At 45.4% G+C, this 22,684-nt stretch overlaps 1 protein-coding gene across 1 annotated transcript; it reads left to right on the top strand.

Moving 5' to 3' along the window:
• Positions 1-1,313: 1,313 nt before the first annotated feature.
• BTG4 (BTG anti-proliferation factor 4) lies at positions 1,314-19,111 on the top strand. The gene is made up of 5 exons (XM_082201088.1): positions 1,314-1,358; positions 11,008-11,211; positions 12,385-12,522; positions 15,179-15,380; positions 18,299-19,111. The coding sequence occupies exons 1-5, from the start codon at positions 1,351-1,353 to the stop codon at positions 18,482-18,484; spliced, it is 738 nt and encodes a 245-aa protein (XP_082057214.1). The 5' UTR covers positions 1,314-1,350; the 3' UTR covers positions 18,485-19,111.
• Positions 19,112-22,684: the final 3,573 nt, after the last annotated feature.

Below are 22,684 nucleotides of genomic sequence, written 5' to 3'. Positions count from 1 at the left end.
TTGTTAGCTTGGGCCCAGTTCTGTTAAGGTCAATTCTGATTCTGTCTCCTGCGGCATTAGCTACCCCTCCCAGTTTGGTGTCATCTGCAAATTTGATGAGCATCCCCTCAGTTCCTTCATCCAAGTCATTTATAAAGAACATGGCCGGACCAGGAAGCGGCATCAGCACCTATGCCTTTAAAACAGAGCTGCCCCTATCATTAGGCAGAGACTTTGGTGGCAGGCATAGCGGGGTGGGCAGGGATCATCATTGAGGTATATTGGAAGACAGCACTCTGTGTGCATCCTTTGCACTAGCCTGTTGCCCTCAGGTGCAGTGGGAGTCAGTGTTGAAGACAGAATCACCTGCAAGGCTGGTCAGTTTTTTATACATGGAATGGGGAGGTCCATTGCCATAGACAGGAAAATGCCTCAGTTTGTCTCTTCCATGACGATCAAGATCAAGATAATTTATTACGGTCAAAGACCAGCTTGCATAACACAATAAAAACAGTGTTCATAGAGATAAAATATACAATCAGAGCAGATTGCAGCAATAGCTCATGAGTTAAAATTGAGATATATACATACACCCATACAACTGAGATTTGGGCTACCATAAAAATTGACCCTGAGGCGCCCCAAAGGGGGACTTCAGCATTTCCCCAGTAAGTTATTTTATTCTAGAGGATGATCTATGCCTACAAATCTGGGTGCAGAATCGGGCTACCAGCCAGGTCGTCTTATGATCTTTGCCTAAGAGGAGAGAATTAAGTTTAGACTTGTCTGAAAGATCGGTGAGCCTCTTCAGCAAAGGACTCTTCCATGAAAATATAGACCTTGCTCTGGAGAGTTGAGTACCAGACCCTTTCATGAAGGGGGGGGAGGGAGAGGAATTGCCCCAGGCCCCACCCCCATATCAAATTTGATAAACAGTACAATATTTGTACTGCAGGGGGGGACGGGGACGTTGGCACAGGTTGTGGCCCATGCTCAAAAGTGGGAGACATAGTCATGAGGTTCACTGGACAACGTTGGCCCACTCACTGTCTTTCAGCCTAACCTCCTTCACAGGGATGTTGTGAAGATAAAATGGGGAGGAGGAGAACCTCCTTGGAGAAAAGGTGCACTATAGTTGTAAATAAATTAAAAGTTATTCATTCATTTGGATAGCTGTGACTTCATGGGAGGCAGGTGCTACTTGGTTCAAAATAAAAACTTAGTGCTTGTGGCGTCCTCGCCCCCCCCCCTGAACACAATTCTCTGAAAAGCCCTTCCTGTCCCGTACACCCCCAACTTACCTCCAGGGTTGAATCAGTCTCTCACACTCTGCCTCATCTGCATCTACACACACATGAGGATTTTTCTTCCATGCAAAAGTAATGCACCTTTCAGGTTTCTGGAACATCTAAGGCCAGACAGCAATAAGATTTCGACCAGGGGTCATTTCCATAGGGTGGTCAAGAGACCTCCAGATGCCTTTACCCCAAGAAGTCCCTGCAGAATTTGCAACCACCATCTTCAGAATGCATTTAGGAGAGCAATGTTTGCTCCAGATTAGGCCTGCAGTTGCTAGAGAACTGATGGACGACTCCCCCCCCCCCCTTTTGGCATGCCTGGGCTTGCCCAGAGAACAGGGAGACCCATAATTTAATTCAAGTAGGAATGCATGGGCTGAGGTTGGGACCCCATCCAAAACCTTTGGATAAGGATGGAGACCTTCACTCGGATTCTACATAAGGTTGGATGATGTTTAGAAAGAACACACATAGGGATGTCATGAGAATCCTGTATGGGAAACTGCAAAAAACCCCACAAACTTCCAGAAGATCTGGAAGTGACTTCCTGGAGTTCTTCACCGAGTAACCTCCAAAGCCATGAGAAAAGGGATGCACAGCGTAGAAACATTATTTTCTTCAGCTTACCTCTACTCCACAGTTCAACTCAATACAGTCAAAACTTTGGTTTCCAAACGGCTTAGTTGCCAAACAAATCAGCTCCCAAATGCTGCAAACCCGGAAGTAAATGTTCTGGTTTGCGAATGTTTTTCAGAAGCCAAACATCCAGCGTGGCTTCCACTTGAGTGCAGGAAGCTTCTGCAGCCAGTTAGAAGCAGCGCCTTGGTTTTCGAACAGTTTCGGAAGTTGAACAGACTCCCGGAACGGATTATGTTCAAGAACCAAGGTACCACTGTATTGCAATGCAAGTTCTCTGGCCCTTCTGGAAGGCCTGTTTATTGATCAATCAGCCTGATTGGTTTTGGGGAGGTTAAGTGTTGCTGCATCAAACTATTGTTACGCTACACTTTCCACTGCGTTTTCCTGAAACTTTTAACGCAGAAGGTCCAATCTTCAGGGGAAGCAGGTTTGCACTGCAAGAGCGCCAAATTTAATCACACAGCCCAAATTTGCCAGGTTGTGATTGAATGCTACCCGAAAACAGCACCAGTCTGGAAGTGCCTGACACCAGCTACTTCTTGAGCATTCATTCTGATTCGTTTGTGGAAAGGTTAGAAGCTGCAGCAAAGCAAGTACTATCCCGCACTTCCCAGGGCATTTTCCGGTCACTTTCCTTAGGAGCAAATGTCTGACCTTATCTGGGAAGCAGGTTTGTTGTTGTGAAAGAACTCTCCATTAACACTCATGTCACTTGAAAATAAGTCCTTAGATGTATAAGGTAAGCAATAAATGTTGGAAATGTAAAGAAAAAGAAGGAACATTTTACCATATGTGGTGGGAATGTAAAAAGGTGAAAAACTTCTGGGAAATGATATATAATGAGATGAAAAAAATGTTGAAATATACATTTATTAAAAAACCAGAAGCATTTTTACTAGGCATTGTAGGAGATGATATAAATAGAAATGATTGTAAGCGGTTTTTATATGCCATGACGGCAGCAAGAATATTACTGGCACAAAAATGGAAGCAACAAGAATTACCGACAAAAGAAGATTGGAGGATGAAGTTGATGGACTATGCAGAATTAGATAAACTAACGGGAAAAATTCGAAACCGGCGGGACCAGAGATTCACAGAAGAGTGGCGTAAATTTACGGACTATTTGAAAAGTAATTGTGATGATCAGATTACATTTGTAGGTTTGCAGGAAGTTTTGTGAGGGGAATAATTTGAATTATTGCACTATTGGACGAAAAGGAAGACGCTAGTTAAGATAATTAAAGGCAATATGAATTTAAGAAATCATAAAAATGGGGGATCATCAGAGGTGCTGATGGAAGTCCAAAAGATTGTATAAGATGTGAAATTTTGTGGAATGTATGATAATTAATATGTTTTAAAATGAATAAAAATTATATATATATATATATATATATATATATATATATATATATATATATATATGTCCTTAGAGACTTAGCACATAGCCAACAACTATGCAAAGAGACAAGTGTCTAGATGAGAGAAGCTGAAAGACTAGTGCAAAAGAGGCTTAAGGGGTCAGCAGAGGGAGGAACCACCTGAACCACGTCATTGTACAAAAGTGCCCAAATCAATTGCAAATTAAACAAAAACTGCATTTGACATCCAGGGCAAGTAGTACGCCTTGTGGGCTACAAAGAACATGGTTAGCCCAAGGACACCAGAAGTGCATGCTGGATCAGGCCAATGGCCCATCGAGTCCAGCATCCTGTTCTCACAGTGGTCAACCAAATGTCCATAGAAAACCCAAAAGCAGGATCTGGACTCAAGACCCCTCTCCCTTCCTAAGGTTCCCAGCACAGAGGCATTGCTGTCTGTGACTGTGGAAGCAAAGCATAGCTATTGACAGCCTTATCTCCCATGAATTGGTCTGATGCTCTTTTGGATTGGACAAAATGGAGCAGAGCTTGTTCTGCTAGCCAGTGGCGTAGCGTGGGGGGTGCAGGGGGGGCCGGCCGCACCGGGCGCAACATCTGGGGGTTAGGGTTAGGGTGTGCAAATCCATGGGTTAGGGGGCGCAAATTATTTGCCTTGCCCCGGGTGCTGACAACCCACGCTACGCCACTGCTGCTAGCAGCGCCTTGGTCTCACCATGGGAAGTTGGCAAGGAGGACCTGAGCACAATGACCCCCTCCCACTTGTGGTCCCCACTAACTAGGGCATTCAGAAGCATGCCTCCTTCAATTCAGGAGGAGGAAGAAGAAGAAGAAGAAGAAGAAGAAGAAGAAGAAGAAGAAGAAGAGTTGTTGTTTGGATTTGATATCCCGCCTTTCACTCCCTTTAAGGAGTCTCAAAGCGACTAACATTCTCCTTTCGCTTCCTCCCCCACAACAAACACTCTGTGAGGTGAGTGGGGCTGAGAGACTTCAGAGAAGTGTGACTAGCCCAAGATCACCCAGCAGCTGCATGTGGAGGAGCAGGGAAGCGAACCCAGTTCACCAGATTACAAGTCTATCGCTCTTAACCACTACACCACGCTGGCTCAGCCCAGGAAGCACACAGCTATTGGGGGTAGCAGCCATTGAAAGTCTTGTCCTCCACGCCTCTCTGGATTCAAGGAATGCCCCGTGAGTCTCCAGCAGCACTGTGTGTCCTTCATCACCAGGGAGACTCCAAACGGTTTATTTACGGCTTCGCTAGCCAGCAGCCCAGGGTAGTTCTCCAAAGTGTAGAGCAGGAAAAGGTGAACCTGTTTCAGCAAACAGCTTGATGCGCTTCTGTGGGATACAAAATACATTTGATTATAGCTTCTTGCAATGGCAGTCAGGCTTGGGCAAAAGCTCCTGACAGCTGAAGAAACTGTGCTGTCCTCAAACCTATGCTGCTCCCTCTCCTGTCTCCTCACCTGGAGATTGAAGAAGGAAATAAATACAGAGAAAATACCATCCTCAGGAGGTGGAGCTTTCTTAGTTCATTCTGCCCCTGACTTTTGTGTACTGAAATTTAGCTGTGTGGAAGAGACACCATTATACAGGATTTGCCAGCATTGGCAGGCAGACGTGCAACAGGTGAAGCGTCCCTCCTGTTGCCCCTCCATTAGATTTCTCCCTTTTAACTTCTGTTTCCCCCACCAATGTTAAAACCGCTTAGGATCACCACTAAGAAAAAAGTGACTCTCAGAAACAGCAGCAGAGGAGACTCATTGAAACTAACAGGCGTAATTAGCTCAGGGCCCTTTAATGGGGTTGTTTCCCTCGATCTAGACAGAACTATTTGGAAAACAGATTCAAAAGAAGGGAAATTACCAAATGGTTTGGTTTTTTTGACATGGTGTCCAATTTTGATTTAATTTATGGCGTGTTAAGCCTCCATTAGAATGCAAATCCACTTTTTTCTCAAATGCTAATAATTCTTCAAGTAGAAAATATCATATTTGGGCCTCAAAAGAACTAATAACTAGGGTTAAAAAGGTTGAGATACAACCGAAGACATTATCTGATCACAATGCCATCTTGATGATAATTGCAGATAAATTCAACAGAGTAAACAATATTCGATTGATGTAAAAGTGGGAAATTGATTTGAATGGTTATAGCAAAATATGCAGGAAATTATGATAAGTAATATGAACCATGGAAGGAGAAGAAGGGAAGTCACTGGATATTTTAAAGTTTGTAAAATGTTTACAGTGCTACCTCGGGTTAAGTACTTAATTCGTTCCGGAGGTCCGTTCTTAACCTGAAACTGTTCTTAACCTGAAGCACCACTTTAGCTAATGGGGCCTCCTGTTGTAGCTGCGCCTCTGGAGCATGATTTCTGTTCTCATCCTGAAGCAAAGTTCTTAACCTGAAGCACTATTTCTGGGTTAGCGGAGTCTGTAACCTGAAGCGTATGTAACCTGAAGCGTATGTAAACCAAGGTAATGTAGAAATGTAGAAAAATGAAAACTATATATATATATATATATATATGCAGGTTTTGGTGTCTTCGGGTGTCTTCCCGTGTAAGAGTCGGGGTGTCTGTGCGACGTTTCGACGAGGTCTCACTCGTCATCTTCAGGCTGGTGCTTTCGGCTTCTTGTTACTGGAACAGAGCAGAATCTGGTGTTTGAGTTCCTATAAATACTGTTGAGGGGTGTGGTGTATAGCCTCCAACGTTCTGGGCAGAGAGGAAGTTCCTAGATTAGTGTGCCTTTTCTTCTTTTGTTCCTTAATTACTTGAGGGATATCTTGAGTGATTTCATGAGTGATATTCTGAATACCACTGGGTGGGTCATTAAGTGTAGATTAGTTGCTAAAGCTTTCGTGTCTTGACCTCTTGAGCTTGTGAAGAGTTTTTCTGAGAAGATGGCTGTGCTGCATTTAGTTGTGCTCTGGCTTGGCTTCGTGTATAGGGGCGAGCTGTGGTTTTGTGCCTTGTGCCAGCCAGATCTGCTGCACCCCCCTGCAATCCCTACACAGATCTGGCTGGCACAAGGCACAAAACCACAGCTCGCCCCTATACACGAAGCCAAGCCAGAGCACAACTAAATGCAGCACAGCCATCTTCTCAGAAAAACTCTTCACAAGCTCAAGAGGTCAAGACACGAAAGCTTTAGCAACTAATCTACACTTAATGACCCACCCAGTGGTATTCAGAATATCACTCATGAAATCACTCAAGATATCCCTCAAGTAATTAAGGAACAAAAGAAGAAAAGGCACACTAATCTAGGAACTTCCTCTCTGCCCAGAACGTTGGAGGCTATACACCACACCCCTCAACAGTATTTATAGGAACTCAAACACCAGATTCTGCTCTGTTCCAGTAACAAGAAGCCGAAAGCACCAGCCTGAAGATGACGAGTGAGACCTCGTCGAAACGTCGCACAGACACCCCGACTCTTACACGGGAAGACACCCGAAGACACCAAAACCTGCATTCCTGTACCCGTGAAAATCTACGAAAGCAATATATATATATATATATATATATATATATATATATATATATATATGAATGACATTAATTTCAGTGAGTCTACTCATCACCAGCTTCCCAACACTGATGTTGCTGAAACTTACCAGAATAGGGCCAAGTAATGGTGAGACCAGGGCTGTGCTGACAGCAGTTGCTGCTGGTGCAAATGGGTCCTGGCAGGGCCAATGCCAGGGAGACCCACGCCAGGTGGTTACAGAGGCAATGACATGCAGAGGCAACTCAGCCTAGTGCTGGGGCCAAACGCTTCTCTGCTGGGTTCTACAAACAGCAACACAGAGACCATGGCGGGGAAAGCCAACAGGCAGTGCATTTTTAAGTGCAGGCTGGCCAAGCTGATGGGGCAGTGTTCCATTTGCCTTAATAGACACACGGATCGGTGGCACCAATCCGGCCATGGGAGGGCAGCTATATCGCACTGGCCACAACTCCTTGACTCCCCCAAAAGAAGACAAGGCCCTCCTACCCCTTTAAGAGGTGTGCAGACAAGGAGATTTCAACAGGTGTGAATTGCATGACCAGAGATACACCTGCTGAAATGGCCTATCCTGCGCAAATATTAAAAGGACAGGAGTTCGGTCTCTTTCTCTCTTCTTGACCACTGTAACACATGCAAATGTCCAACTGGGGGCATCTTTCTACAGAAACATTGCTGTAGAAGGAATTCCATGGCTTTTTTAAAAAATTGCCTCTGATCCTGTAAGCCTCCTCTTCTTCTTCTTCTTCTTCTTCTTCTTCTTCTTCTTCTTCTTCTTCTTCTTCTTCATAATTATACCCCGCCCATCTGGCTAGGTTTCCCCAGCCACTCTGGGCAGCTTCCATCAAAGATTAAAAATACAATAAAACATCAGTCATTAAAAACTTCCCTAAACAGGGCTGCATTCAGATGTCGTCTAAACGTAAGGTAAAGGGACATCTGACCATTAGGTCCAGTCGTGACTGACTCTGGGGTTGCAGCGCTCATCTCGCTTTATTGGCCGAGGGAGCCGGCGTACAGCTTCCAGGTAATGTGGCCAGAATGACTAAGCCGCTTCTGGCGAACCAGAGCAGTGCATGGAAATGCCATTTACCTCCCCACTGGAGCGGTACCTATTTATCTACTTGCACTTTGACGTGTTTTCGAACTGCTAGGTTGGCAAGTCCTAGGCTCTGTGGTTTAACCCACAGTGCCACCTGCGTCCCTCATCTAAACATCAGATAGTTGTTTATTTCTTTGACATCTGATGGTAGGGCGTTCTAGAGGGTGAGCACCACTACCGAGAAGGCCCTCTGCCTGGTTCCCTGTAACTTGGCTTCTCGCAGTGAGGGAACCGCCAGAAGGCCCTTGGCACTGGATCTCAGTGTCCAGGCAGAGTGATAGGGGTGGAGACGCTCCTTCCGGTATATTGAATGTTGAATAGTGGGTAGACATAGCAGACGACACAGTGATTTCTCCAAAGCTGCTCTTTATTTGTAAGCTGGACAGAACTGAACAGCAAACAGCTCAGCCGGCCTGCTTTTATAGGCAGCCGGCTGTCAACACTGTAGCAACAACAACCCAGGGTTTCCCGCCTAAAATAACTGACGTGGACCTGAGTGAAAACTACATACACAATACTCCTGGTGGCCAGGGTGAGAACTTCAGTACATAACACTGAATGAAAGGAGCATCTGAAGAAGGCTGAGATCCTAGGGCTTGGGTTTTATTACAGTCAAGTGGTATAGTGTATAAATCTTATGGGTTAAATAAAAAGAAGGAAAATTTAAAAAGTTCCCTTGAACACAGTGGGGGTGACTTGTCAGAGGGACCCACCGGTTAGGTGAGGTTCTTTGCAGGTATATTTCTGCAACATGCCATTGACACAGTTATAGAGCATTGCTGGTAGATTTATACTGGACCATCTGCACACATCACCCTGCTTTATTTTGTGTTCTGTGATGCTTCCCTGTTATTACTGCATTATTGCCATCCAGAGGGGCACTCCTGAGCTGCAGCTCAACAAAAACGGGAGTGGAAGGGGGACCTGGAACATTTGCCTTATGAAAAGGTACAGGATTTCAGCAGGAAGTTGCAGCACATGCACTAATAGCAAAAATTAAAAGGTAGTATGTCCTCCCTGAAACTCATCCAAGTGCAAACAGTAAGATCATGAGCAGAAAGCAGAATATAAAATCTCTGGAGAGGCCGTGAACACGCAGAAACTGAGGCTGGAAGCTTTTCCCAATGCTGATATAGCCATACCAGGAAGAACATTGCCTGTTTAATTTCTGCATTTCAGGCTGCTGTTAAAGTTACAGGAACATGATCAGTAGGTGGGAGGGGGGCAGAATCCTAAAATCTGCAATCCAATGTGCACTTACTTGGGAGCAAGTCCTCCTGGATTCAGCCGGGCTTGCTTCTGAGTAAATGCACACAATATGATTGGGTTGCATGTGGGGAAATAATTCTGCTTCCTCACTGCCTTCAAGCCTCTCAAGAGAGAGGGTTTTGAGGTATCGGGACCTGAGATGGAGATTTCTTCAGAAACAGGCCCTATCCTTGCTTTATGTGCACACACCTCCTTTGAAAGCCAACCTTAGCTACTCTAAGTCCTGCTTATATAAGCCAGAAGGAAGGTAGCAGTAGTTGTTTAGCTAGCAAAAGAGCTGCAGGTGGTTAAGAGGGTTAGCTGTAATAGCAAAAAGGAAAAGCACTACAGCTATTGAACTGGCCTCAAAGTTTAATAGCTTCTCCTCTTCTTTCTTACTGGAGTCTCTTTCCTCTGAGAGTGAAGTTGGTGAGTACTGAGGCTTGCAATAGAATTACATTTGGCCAGAGCAGGACAGTGCTTAAAGCAGAGATTTGCAAACTGTGTGTTGTGATGCATTAGTGTGTTGGCTGCAGGGGGTAGGTGTGTTGAGTGAATGCTCCCCACGCTCCTCCTGGGGCTGGAAAGGGGTTAGTTTAACCTCCAGTTTGGTAATAAATCTGAATTTCCGTGTCACGAAATGATGCATGCTGAAAAAGTGTATCCCCAATATGAAAGGTTTGGCTTAAAGTGTCAGACTAGCACCTGTGAGAGGAAGGTTCAAACCCCTGCTTAGCTGTGAAGGTCCCTGGGTGACCTTGGGCATGTCACCACAACTCAGGGTTGTTGTGAGAATTAATGAGGGCAGGGACACCTATGCATTCTGCCTTGAGCTTCTTGGAGTAAAAGGTGGGCTAAAGGCTTAGGACCCTCGTACCTACGGGACCGCCTCTCCTGGCATGCCCCACAGAGGACCTTAATGTCCATAAATAGCAATACCCTAGTGGTCCCGGGCCCTAAGGAAGTTAGATTAGCTTCAACCAGAGCCAGGGCCTTTTCAACACTGGCTCCGGCTTGGTGGAACACTCTGTCTCATGAGACCAGGGCCCTGCCGGATCTGATTTCTTTCTGCAGGGCCTGTAAGACAGAGTTATTCCTCCTGGGCTTTGGCTTGGAGCCAGTTTGATTCCCTCCCCCTCTTTCTTTTTCCTTTCTCCTCCTGTGATGAGACTGCATTTTAATGTTTTAATGTTTCAATATTTTAATGTTGTATTTTAATCTTGTTTTTAAGTTGTATTCATTCAACTTGTTTTTATTATTGCTTGTTAGCCGCCCTGAGCCTGGCCTTGGCTGGGGAGGGCAGGGTATAAAAATTATTATTATTATTAATATATAAATAATGATGAATCAATACCAAATATAGCTAGAGGTTTGACTGTTCTCCTCTGAGAGCATCTGTTCCTGAAGGTTTTATTTTGTGTGTTACTCTTTCCCATCCACCCAGGGTTGAAGTACTGTTACTATGTATAATGATCACATTAGAGTGAGGAGTAAACCATTACCCACGTCTCCCAGGAAAGAGAATTGGCCCACTATACAAAATGGCTGTGAAAGTGTCTAAATTTAATGGGGTGTGGCACTGTGGGGGAAAAAACGAGATTGGAAGCAAAGTGGGAAACACTTGCATTGTATAAACACTTGCATTGTATACTGTATGAACTTGTAGCAGGGCCAGCACACCCATTTTTCAGTGGAAGAAGCTACAACCTGGTTGGTTGGTGAAAGGGCTTCTTCAAAAAGGTGGAAGCCTCACATGATGGCAAGGAAATAATGACTGTTGGCAAGGATACCCTTAAATGTGTCATCAGAACTCACTTCTCCCACATTTCCTTTTTCTCCAGCTGTACTTTCAATCCAGAGGCTTATCTAGACATGAAGGATGAAATAGCTGCCACGGTCTTCTTCATCACACGCTTAGTGAAGAAGCACAACGTGCTGACTAAGCAGCAAATGGAGAAGTTTGCGTCCAAGTTGATGGCAGCTATGTTTGAGATGTACAAGAGCCACTGGTACCCAGACAAGCCTTCAAAAGGGCAAGCCTTTAGGTGAGTAGCCCCTATGCGACCTTCAAGCATCCCTTGCCTAGCTCTTGTGCAAAATGGGGGGCTTGCATGTCTCCAGTATGTGACATGAATTTGCCAGTATGTGATTGAATACTGCCCGAAGATTGTACGGTTAGGGTGTGTGTGTGTGTGTGTGTATGTATATATATATATAGAGAGAGAGAGAGTGAGTGAGTCAAAACATCCTGAAATTTTCACACTTAGACATGCAACACCTCAAATGTGAAATTCTGCCTCTAAACCTTTGTATTGGACTTTGATGATATTTGATGCCTGCCAGGTGTCAAGAGAGAGGAAGTCTTACAAGCTGTCAAATATGAAATGTTGGGCTGTCAAATACAGGTGCCAAATCACAAACCCAAGCACCTGGTGTCAAGTAACTGAATATTCAGGGATGTGTCAACTTGTTTGCACTGAAATTCTCAACAAAGAATGCCTAGGTGTATATTATTCTGGCTTTACAACAGCCCTAGCAGTATTGCTATTTATAATTTATGTGCTGCTCAATGCTGAAATTGTCTTCCAAGCCGTTTACAGGCATAAAAACCAATCACACAAGCATTAAAATACAAAGATCCATAAATGCACAGTAAAATAACCCCATGAAAACATCATAGTAATTAAGACTTGGGTTCAGAGACTCAGGGGATGCGTGTGTAGACAGGTGTGCCTTTGAAAGCCCACGGCATGCCAATACAGATGAGGCACCTTGTATTTCAGCAGGGTGTGCATCCTGTAACACGGATGCCACCATGAAAGAGATCACCTCTATGCCATCACAAGCAGATAATCATTAGCATTTTATGTACTGAATTGATGCCATCCTGCTTTTGTCTGGTGTATGAGCTGGGAGCATATAAGCCTTGGGTCATGGCTGTCTTTTGCACCAGAAAAGTTGTGCCATCTTCTCCCCCATGTAAAATATGCACAGCAGGTGCCAAGGGGTGGGTGTGCAGCCTGTTCCCGTTGCATAATGGGAATCATGAGCCACTGCGTCCTTCCCTAGTTCATGTGGGGCTAATTTGGGCTGAGGGTGGATTGCACAGCACTTGTGTCCCCAGTGCTAAGTTGATATTATTGTAATGTGTGGACTATAGAAGAGGAGGTACAATGGGCCATCCAGGATACCTCTTCTATTCTCTTCTGCTTGTCCAGGTGTATAAGGATAAACCAGTTCAACCCAAGAGACCCTCTGCTGGAGCGGGCATGTTTGGAGAGCAACGTGGACTTCAGCAGCCTTGGATTACCAAAGGAGATGACCATTTGGGTCGACCCATTTGATGTATGCTGCAGGTGAGCTCTTAGTGTGTTTGAAGGGCCTTACTAAAAAGAACTGATGGAGCGGGACATCTTTGGATAAGAAAACTGCCTTCTGTCCATTGCCCACTCCATCTCAGTACCTTGGCAAAAGGTTCCCCAGAGTTTCAGGCAGAATCTGTTGGTGCTGAGGATTGCACCTGGGACCTTTTGCACGTAGAGCAGATGTTCTATCACTGAGCAATAGTCTGGCCAACTGCTAAGCCTTGAGCGCAGGACTGTGCAATTTGTCACAAAGCAAAGAAGGAGGTGGAATGTAGCATATTTTTCGCTCCATAAGATACACCTGACCATAAGAAGCACCTAGTTTTTAGAGGGGGAATGCAAGATTTTTTTTTTTTTTAAGGGAGCGCTGAGCAGAGCCTGTATCCATCCCAGGCTCTGCTCAGTGCTCACTTTCACGAGCCGTGTGGAGCGTGTGTGCGACGCTTGCAGGATTTTCCCTAGGAGGGAAAAGCCCCCAAGAGCCTCACACACGCTCCACGCGGCTCGTGAAAGGGAGTGCGGCTCTTGCAGGCTTTTCCGGGAGGTAGGGGAAGGGACTGAGGGGCTGCCCTCTGTCCCTTCCCCCACCTCCCGCAAAAGCCCCCAAGAGCTGCACACCCTTTAAAGAGCGTGCGGCTCTTGCAGGCTTTTCTACGAGGTGGGGAAATTCCCGCAAAAGCCCCCAAGAGGGCTTTTCCCCGAGGAGGCAGAAGGGACTGACACAGGAAAAAGCCCCCACGGCTCTTGGAGGCTTTCCCCGCCTGCCTCCCGCCTGCATTCGCTCCATAAGACGCACACACATTTCCCCTTACTTTTTAGGAGGGAAAAAGTGCGCATTATGGAGTGAAAAATACGGTAGTCCCTGCTCAACGCATCTGGGGTTCTGTGTGTTTGTCTTTTGTACTTGCTGGCTGACAGAGTCCTTGGCTCTCCTCTTTGGCAGAGCTGTTTCCTCCTTGCATTAAACTCTACTTTTGCAGAGAGGGGAAAAATGTGATATAGGGGAGTGGCAGACCCTGGCACCTCAAATTTCATTGGTGCCCTGGGCGACGCTAAAATCCAGCAGCCCTCCCACCTCTCGCTTTCCATTGGATTCATAGTTGTGGCACCTGCTGTGGGGCCCCAAAAGCTCCATGCGCAGTGGATTCTGAAGGCTGATGCAGCAACATTGCTAAGCACTGCCTCAGCACTGACGATGGAACACTGTCCCTTGGCATGCCAGGGGTGTCAGGTTAGATGAGGGGGCTTGAGAGAGCCTGTAGGACAACAAAGGGGAATGGATGGAGTGGGAAGCTTAGAAGAAATAGCTGGGATGGCTGCTGTAACCCAGCACCCAGAGCCTGCTGAGGCAGTTGCCTCATTCTACCTCAAGGAAGAGATAGCCCTACTTATAGGGCTATTATAAGGATCACTACTAGATAGAAAACAAGTAAACTGAAGTACTTTGTGTTGGAAGTGGAGCTGCAACTTGGCTTGCTTAGATTGGGTCTACAGGAGGTTAAGACAGATGGAGTGGGAGACCTCCATATTCCTAGACTGTCTCTGTCCTTGGATCTCTGTACAGTGGCATAGGACAGGTTGCTGGTGCCCAGGGTGGGGAAAGGGTAGCCCGGCGGTGCTGGGCCGTCGCCAAGGAAGCTGCCTCTGCAGCTCCCTCGCACACCAGAGCCCAGCAGAGGAGTGGCACGGTGCTATTATCATTGCACTCCTTGGTGGGTGCTGGTGGGGCCTGCCCCCTCTTTTTTGGACGACCCAAGGACGGGGCACACACAGGCTTCCCTTCACTGGCCATGAGGAGAAGGAGGTGGGGTGAGGGATCCTGTTGTGGGGGCACCTCATTGCACCCTCTCAAAATCATAAACCCAGAGCCATGGCCCCTTTGCGGCCCCCCCCACCTCTGCTGATGTATCCCTTGAAATCAAAGTGATGTGTGTAAAATTGCATCCTCTTTCATGTATGCCTACCTTCTCACACTTTTATCTGGGACTCTTCTGAGAACAGAGGTCAAGTGTGGCTTCCTTGTTTCTCCAGCTCGTTAGTTAGCTAGGACTATGGAACTGATTCTTATCAAGAATGCACTCCCCTTAAAGAGCATAAGCTTTCTTATTTTATACCAGTTCTCAGTCTAAATCCCTTCCAGTTTAGCCCCATAGGCTAACACTTTGAATGCTCTGGCTGCCAATCAATGCTAGGACTCCACCTTTAGTATTGATGTAGCCTGCAATTGGGGACGTGGGTGGCACTGTGGGTTAAACCACAGAGCCTAGGACTTGCCGATCAGAAGGTCGGTGGTTCGAATCCCCGTGACAGGGTGAGCTCCCGTTGCTCAGTCCTTGCTCCTGCCAACCTAGCAGTTCGAAAGCACGTCAAAGTGCAAGTAGATAAATAGGTACCACTCCAGCAGGAAGGTAAACGGCATTTCCGTGCGCTGCTCTGGTTCGCCAGAAGTGGCTTAGACATGCTGGCCACATGACCCGGAAGCTGTACGCCGGCTCCCTCGGCCAATAAAGCGAGATTTTTAGCCTGCAATTAGAGCCATCCCATGCAAACTTGGACTGGATGAATCCCATAAGGAAGATGTTTTGGCTTCTCTGCCTAGAACTGCTTGGTGAGCCTTGACCTTCTCTCTGTCCTTCTCTATGTCTAGATATGGGGAGAATAACCAGCCTTTTACAGTGGCTCACTTTGAAGAGGACAGAAAGGACCACGATGTCCCTCAGCAAATCAGGCAGGCTGTGGATAAGGCAGAGGCCCTGGACTGCCCCTCCAGCATCTGCTCTGATGAGGAGGGCGCCACTGTCGAGCCCCAAAACATTCCCACCGTGAGCAACCCAAACAGCGTCTACCAGGTGAGAGAGCAGCTCGCCATGGATGAGTAGTGAGTAGCTTTCGTCTGCTTTCTCTCAATGCTTTTGCTGCTACGACTGACTGGGGCATGGCGGATAATAATGATAATAATAATAATTTTATTATTTATACCCCACCCATCTGGCTGGGTTTCCTGGTGTGCCTGTCTAGGGGGAACCTCCATCCTCAGCGGAGCTCCTTGTTTATTACTTTTTAAGAGCAGGATTTCCCAAGCTAGTTGCTTTTGGACTACAATTCCCATCATTCCTGACCACTGGTCCTGCTAGCTAGGGATGATGGGAGCTGTAGTCCAACAACAGCTGGCACACTGATTTAGAGTGTGTGTGCCCTGCTCTTCTGCCAAAAAGGCCTTCAGAATGACAACGTACAATTGAAACAAGACAATCCCTGCCTGCAGGGTGACATTCTAAAATAAAATAAAACATGACAAGCAAGGAGAGGGGGAAAATCAAACTCTGACACCAATTCTTAAGTAGTTGTTATCATAACGACTAGCTTGGGGTTTTTTTCCTGATGAAGCTGGTCCTTCAAGCTGATGGAATGAGCTTTTCATCTCTCCCAATATGGTGGTGTGATAGACTAGCTGCCCCCAGGTGATGGAGGGGAGAGAGGAGGCCTGATGGACCTGTCATAGCAGAGCTGATGGAATATCCTCAGCTTCCCATCTCTTCCACTGAGTCAGCCTCATTTGGCCTGTGAGGCTGTTTCCCTGCCTGCAAGCCATATCCACTTACCACCACGTGCAACATCAGGGGTAGAGGGCGGGTAAAGATGCAACTGCAAAGGAACAGCTGGGAGCTGAAAGGGTGCTTAGGGTGGTTCCTTGGCAAGGGGCTTCACTCACGGCATGTGCCAGCACTGAATGCCCTTTGAAATAATCCTGACCCGCAAGCGGATGCTGTTTCTTGGCAAACACCTTTGTGGGACTGCAGAGGGGGACAAGTGCCTTTTAAGGTGCTGTTTGGGTTCTTTCCAACCAAGTTCCGCTCAGAGTAGACCTTCTGGAAGTAATGCACCTAAGTCAGCTGCACCCATTAATTTTGGTGAGCAGAGCTTGCAAGGATACACCCATTTGAATTCAAAGAGAGAGAGGCCAGGCTTGCTGTCAGCTGATTAGCATGGACAGTGAGCCCCTTTCAAGACAAGCTGTTCTGCTCACCTGTAGGCCAGTTCTTGATCAAGACCTTAGGCTGAAAAAGGTTTCCCATCCCTGCCCTACAGTTTTAAAGAACATATACAGTGGTATCTCGGGTTACAGATGCTTCAGGTTACAGACTCCGCTAACTCAGAAATAGTGCTTCAGGTTAAGAACTTTGCTTCAGGATAAGAACAGAAATCGGGCTCTGGCGGTGCGGCGGCAGTGGGAGGCCCCATTAGTTAAAGTGGTGCTTCAGGTTAAGAAGAGTTTCAGGTTAAGAACGGACCCCCAGAACGAATTAAGTTCTTAACCTGAGGTACCACTGTATATGGAAGGGAACAAACCTGTTATACACATATTAAAGGGGGAATAGCAGGGAAGCGGCCAGAATGAGGCCATTTTAAAATATAGATGTTCCTGGAAGCAATGGGCTCTTAGAATGGCTTCCATACGAAACTGTCTTATACCGAATCGGGCCCTTGGCCCATCTAGCTCAGTAATGCCTACACTGACTGGTAGCTGCTCTCCAGGGTTTCAGGCAGGTGTGTCTCAGGGCTACCTAGAGATGGCAGGGATTAAACGTAGGACTTTTCGCACGCAAACCAAGTTAGCAAAGTAACTTAAACAACACAGGTGAAACCCAGAGATGAAAGAAATCCCGATAACAATTTATTGAGGAAAACTGCATTAAACATATGTTTTGTCTTTCTTAGTTCAGGCCTTGTACATAGCAGGGAGACACTAAACAAAACATACAGAGGAAACTACCTTGGAACTACACAGCCAATCAGATCATGGTCTGTGTCACTAACTATCTTGCCATCCACCTTGGTTGCTAAGGAACACCCCCACCCTTTCCCCCTCTTGGGTAGTTAACCTAACCCTAACAGAATTAACCCTCAAGGTTCAAATTGAATAATCCAAGCTGTTGTGTGCTATGGCCCACAAATGATGATGATGATTAAACAAGATGGTTCTTGCAGGGGACTAACATACAGTGGTACCTCTGGTTACAAACTTAATTTGTTCCGGAGGTCCGTTCTTAATCTAAAACAGTGCACAATTTCTGTTCTCATCCCGAGGTAAAGTTCTCAACCCAAGGTACTACTTCCAGGTTAGCGGAGTCTGTAACCCAAAGTGTTTGTAACCCGAGGTACCACTGTATAAGGGAAGGGGGATGAGAATAGAGGAAGAAAACAAACAAGTGTGGGCACCAGTTCTTAATGCTACAAAGTTCTTAGGATGACCAGCTTGAACGGAAAGTGTTTGGGAAGAGCTGGTCTCTGCAGAGCTGATGACCAGGTTCCCATCTAGCAGCCTGGGGAAGGAGGTTGTTGATGGAAAAGAAATTATGTCTGGCAAAAGAGCTTAAGACTGCTGCAGAAATGGGATAAAATGAGACAAGGATAGTCTTGTATTTAATAACTTGCCCAGTTGTCATGTCACTAGGTCAAGAAATTCAATCCTACTACAGCAGGCACCCCCAAACTCGCCCGCCAAGTTATGGGACTACAATTCCCATCATCCCTGACCGCTGGTCCTGTTAGCTAGGGATGATGGGAGTTGTAGTCCAAAAACATCTGGCGGGCCGAGTTTGGGGATGCCTGCTGTAGTAGGATTGAATTTCTTGATTCAGTTGAACTTCACAGTAAGGCTGGATTGAGTTGCTGTGCTATTTCAGACTATACACAAGCACAAAATATACCTTCTCTCTCCAAAACCCCTCCCCACTCCTGGCCCTCCCTCTTGATTTAATCTCAGTGCCATGAGCCATTTCAGCTATGGTCCCAGTATCCTCGGCGAAAGCTTCATGTACCTGATGGATCCCACCAGCATCCCACCAGTACATGCTGCCTTCAGTGCAAGGGCTACAAAGTCTGTCGGCCGTCATCCACCTTCACTGGTCCACGAGTAGACAGATACCACTGGGTCAACGCCAATCGATAATGATGGACAGCACCTCCCCACTAAGGCACTGGGGAAGAATAACTCTTTGGACAATATGTGGGAGGAAGCTGGAAGCTATACCAGGATGTTCAAATAAAGGTCTTCTTTCGAAGCATTTATTTCAACTCTTGCCTGTCACTGTTGCCAGCCACTTCTTTTCTTACTTCGTTTGTGTTTGTAAAACCTTTTAAACTGATACACCTGAAGGCTAAAGATAACTTTTAATTGAATGCTTTTAATGTATTTTTATGGCAAGACTGAAAATGGAACTGCCTAATGACAACTTTGTGGAAATCTTAAAAAGGAAATTAATTACTAATAAAATGTGCTTGTTTTATTAAAAAAAAAAACCCAAACACCTGCTTTTGTTTTTGATTTGCTTAGGTTGGCTCAAGACCAAGAGTGGATGAATCTGTCAATTTTGGTTTCTCATTCCCTGCCCCCCACTCTTTTTAAGTTCCAGCTTTCCATGTTTCCAAGCTGGTGTGCAGTTATTATTACTTTTTAAAGGCCTCATGATAATTCATTAGCATTTTAAAGCAAATTTCCTTAATATGCATGTGTTTTTATGCAATGTTGATTATGATACTTCTGCAAGGCAATTTCCCCTAAAACAATGCATTTTATGTACAGTTTACAGTACAGTGGAACCTTGGTTTCTGAACGTCTCTGAAGTCGAACATTTCAACTTCCAAATGTCGAAAACCCGGAAGTAACTGCTTTGGTTTTCGAACCATTTTCTGAAGCCAAACATGCCATGCAGCTTCAGTTTTGAGTTTCCCTATTGAAATCAAACCTTTATTAGGCATTATGCAAATAAAAACCGTAAGAAGGAAAATAACATGTAAAAGCCTTGAAATATATATAAAAAGGCAGCAGTTGGCTACAATCATATATATATATATATATACATATAAAATCAGTGGTTTTCCTTGTTAACCTGCTCCTTGGAGGACTGCAGCCAAAAACTCGGCTACCCCCGCCGTTACCCTTTGGTCAACGTCGGATAGGCAGAATCCCGCACATTCACCTTGCTGGGGTTCCAGACCACCCAAAAGAGGGGACAGCACGCGTTGACGGAGCGTACTGTACAATGGGCAATGAAAGAGAATATGCTCTACAGTGTCCGGGACATTCATAGAGCATCTGCAGAATCTCTTGTTTCTAGGGATGTTTTGATATCTTCCCCAGACAAATGCTGAGGGAAAGACATTCAACCGGGCCAGCATAAAAGCCCTACGTTGGGCTGGGATTATTAATTTAGTGACGTAATTGACTCTGCTATCTAAGATATTTAAATCATAGAATATGGGGGAGCAAATTTTGTTTACAGCTGCCAACCAAAAACAACAGCAGCAGTGAAAATTGGTCATAGCTAACCTTCTATATAGAAAATTTGACCGATAAATATCCAAATGCTTCACTGATAATAGCAGGTGATTTTAATGCTAGAGTGGGAACCAACAATGAACAACTATGTAGCAAATTAAATTGGAATACTGATAATGATATCGCACATGCCCTGAAAATAGGACGTTTCTCCAGAGATAGGGTTGTAAACAACGAAGGCTTACGCCTACTTGAATTATGTAACAACTTTAATTTGCAGATTGTGAACGGCTCAACAGAAGGCGATAGAAGCGGGGAGTTTACATACTTCTCCCCCCGAGGATGCAGTGTCATCGACTATATTCTTGCCCCTTATAATATTATAAATTCGATCATGGACCTCAAAATTGGAACGCGTACTGAAAGCGACCATCAGCCACTATCGCTGTCTATAAACTTAAAGAACGAAACCAAAATAACTAAGTACAATATCATAGAACCTTCGCAATACAAACAAATGACTCAATTAAAATGGTCTCAGGAAATGAGTGCAGCAGTGGGGCAAAAACTTACAGCCAACCTGAGAAAACAAGTATTATCCAATTTAAAGACCACTAATCCCTGCAGTGATATTCTGAAAACTTATAATGAAATCTTCCAAATGTTTGTAGAGCTTAGTACTCCACTTAAAGGTTGGATACTTAAACATAGCGCTAGCCCCTGGTTTGACGATGAATGTTTCCAGCTAAAAAGAAAACTGCGTCAAACATTTAAAAATAATCGCATTAAACTAGAGCCCTCTTATCTTGATGAAAAAAGAAAATATCATTACATTCTGGCCGAAAAGAAACAGAAATATGCAACCCAAAAATGGCTACAACTATTTGACTCAATTCAGAGTAAAAACAACAAAGCGTTCTGGAACCTAGTGTACGGAGGACTGAAAGCCGAAAATCAACTAACCCAACCACCAATTGCAGAATCCAAATGGTCCCAATACTTTACATCTGTATTTAACAATCTACACAGTGAACTTAAAGGAAATGAGACCGCTATAAATAAAATCAATAAACTCCAGGAGTGGCCAAGGGTAGAAGAAGAGGAAATTAGAGAGATAGTTAAAAATTTCAAATCAGGGAAATCGCCTGGGCCAGACGGTCTACCAATAGAATTATTTAAGACCTATATAGATTGGTGGAGTTTCCCTATTGTACTGAGGCTTCCGCTTTCAGATTTTGGTTTTCGAACATTTTGGCAGTCTTCTGGAATGGATTACGTTTGAAAACTGTACGTGCATTTTTGTAGACATAACTTGGCCAGAGAATGGCATTGCACTGCAGTCCTGCAGATAGCCTGGGCCTAAGCTGTATATGCTTTGTAAAGCTCATATTATTTCTGTTGGCCCTTGATGTTTACACAGATCCCTTGAGAAACAGAAGTTTGTGTACTCATATATACTCAGTGCTTTTTTGTTTGTTTGTTAAAAAAAAATGAGGTGCTAGTACTCCTATCTTCATAAAAGTGCTGTGGAGGCTGGGACAAAATGGCTGCCATTGGCAGCACAAAAATATTAGACGTGATGGTGTACCATACTGGTGATTACCACCACCAGAAAAACACTGCGTAGACCCCTGTCTCTAGCTGATGCAGGGGGGCACAGGGGGGAAATGACCAGAGGGGTTGGTTCCCACAGCACACTCTCAAGAATCCAAATGTGCCCACAAGTCTAAAAAGGTTGGTGACTCCTGCTGCGTGGGGAACACGTACAGAATCTTGCTTCTTGACTCAGCAGCAAAATTTCTTGGCCTGGCACCACAGCTGCCCATAACTGTACTCTTGAGGCTATTAACATGAGAAATGCTTTCTTGGAAAGTGCCCATCCCTTGCCAAGTTAAAAGGCCGATGTAAATCGTTCCTCCCATGCAGGGGATATAAACACGGCTTACTCTCAGCGAGAAGGAAAGCTTTATCTGTTTGTTGGCTCGGTATGAATTCTGCTGTTGTGGCACAATGCTAGATATGTTTACTTGATTTGCAATAGATGTTTAAAGTGAGGGTTTGGGAGTGGGCCATTAGTGCCTAATGGACAAAACCCCCCAAAAACCTGCTGATAAAGGAAAATGTGGGGCAGGTGGGGAGCAAAATGCTTGCCAGTTTGGAGTGTGTGCACACTGCCTTGTTGCAAATTCCTCCTGTAGGGCATGAATCATCCCACTGGACAATCGAGTCCTTTTCAGATTTGGTTTTAACTTTATTGGGGAAACCGTTACTGTGGCAGGGACATGTCTGAACAAGTGGTGGCAAAGTGGTAACACAACACAAAGTTTAGGAGAGCAAAGTTTTTGCAGTGGGTTTTGAGGCCCTCTGCCCGAGGTTGACCTTGCACTAATTTCTCTTGCAACTCCCCAGTTTATTCCTGCTTATCTTCATAGGTTGCCTGTCTCCACAGGCAGACATGAGGACAAATGATCTCTGCCCCCCTACCCCATCAACAAGGTTCCCCCACATCCTCCTCGCTCCCTTGTTCTAAAAATGCAATGATACGAATGCCAAGCTGTGGCAAATGTTACTTTTCCCCAAAGCCAACGTGAATAAACCTTCAGAGATGAGGTCAGCCACTAAATATATATTTGGTATTTCCTTCTAGCTTAATGTTGATAGCCTTTTCAAGTGGAAGCAACAGGAAGATGGGCTAGGGAAGGAAGTATCTGGCATGATGTAATCAGAGACTCTTCAGGGGGAATTGCTCAATGGCAGAGCATCTGCCTTGCGTGCGAAAGGTCACAGGTTCAATCCTCAGCATCTGCAGGTAGGGCTGAGAATTCTCCATACAGTGGCGTGGCGTGGGGGGTGCAGGGGGGGCCGGCCGCA

This window comes from Podarcis vaucheri (assembly GCF_965113315.1).
Source record: "Podarcis vaucheri genome assembly, chromosome: 15".
Lineage (NCBI taxonomy): Eukaryota > Metazoa > Chordata > Lepidosauria > Squamata > Lacertidae > Podarcis > Podarcis vaucheri.
This window is presented reverse-complemented; position numbering and strand designations above follow the sequence as displayed.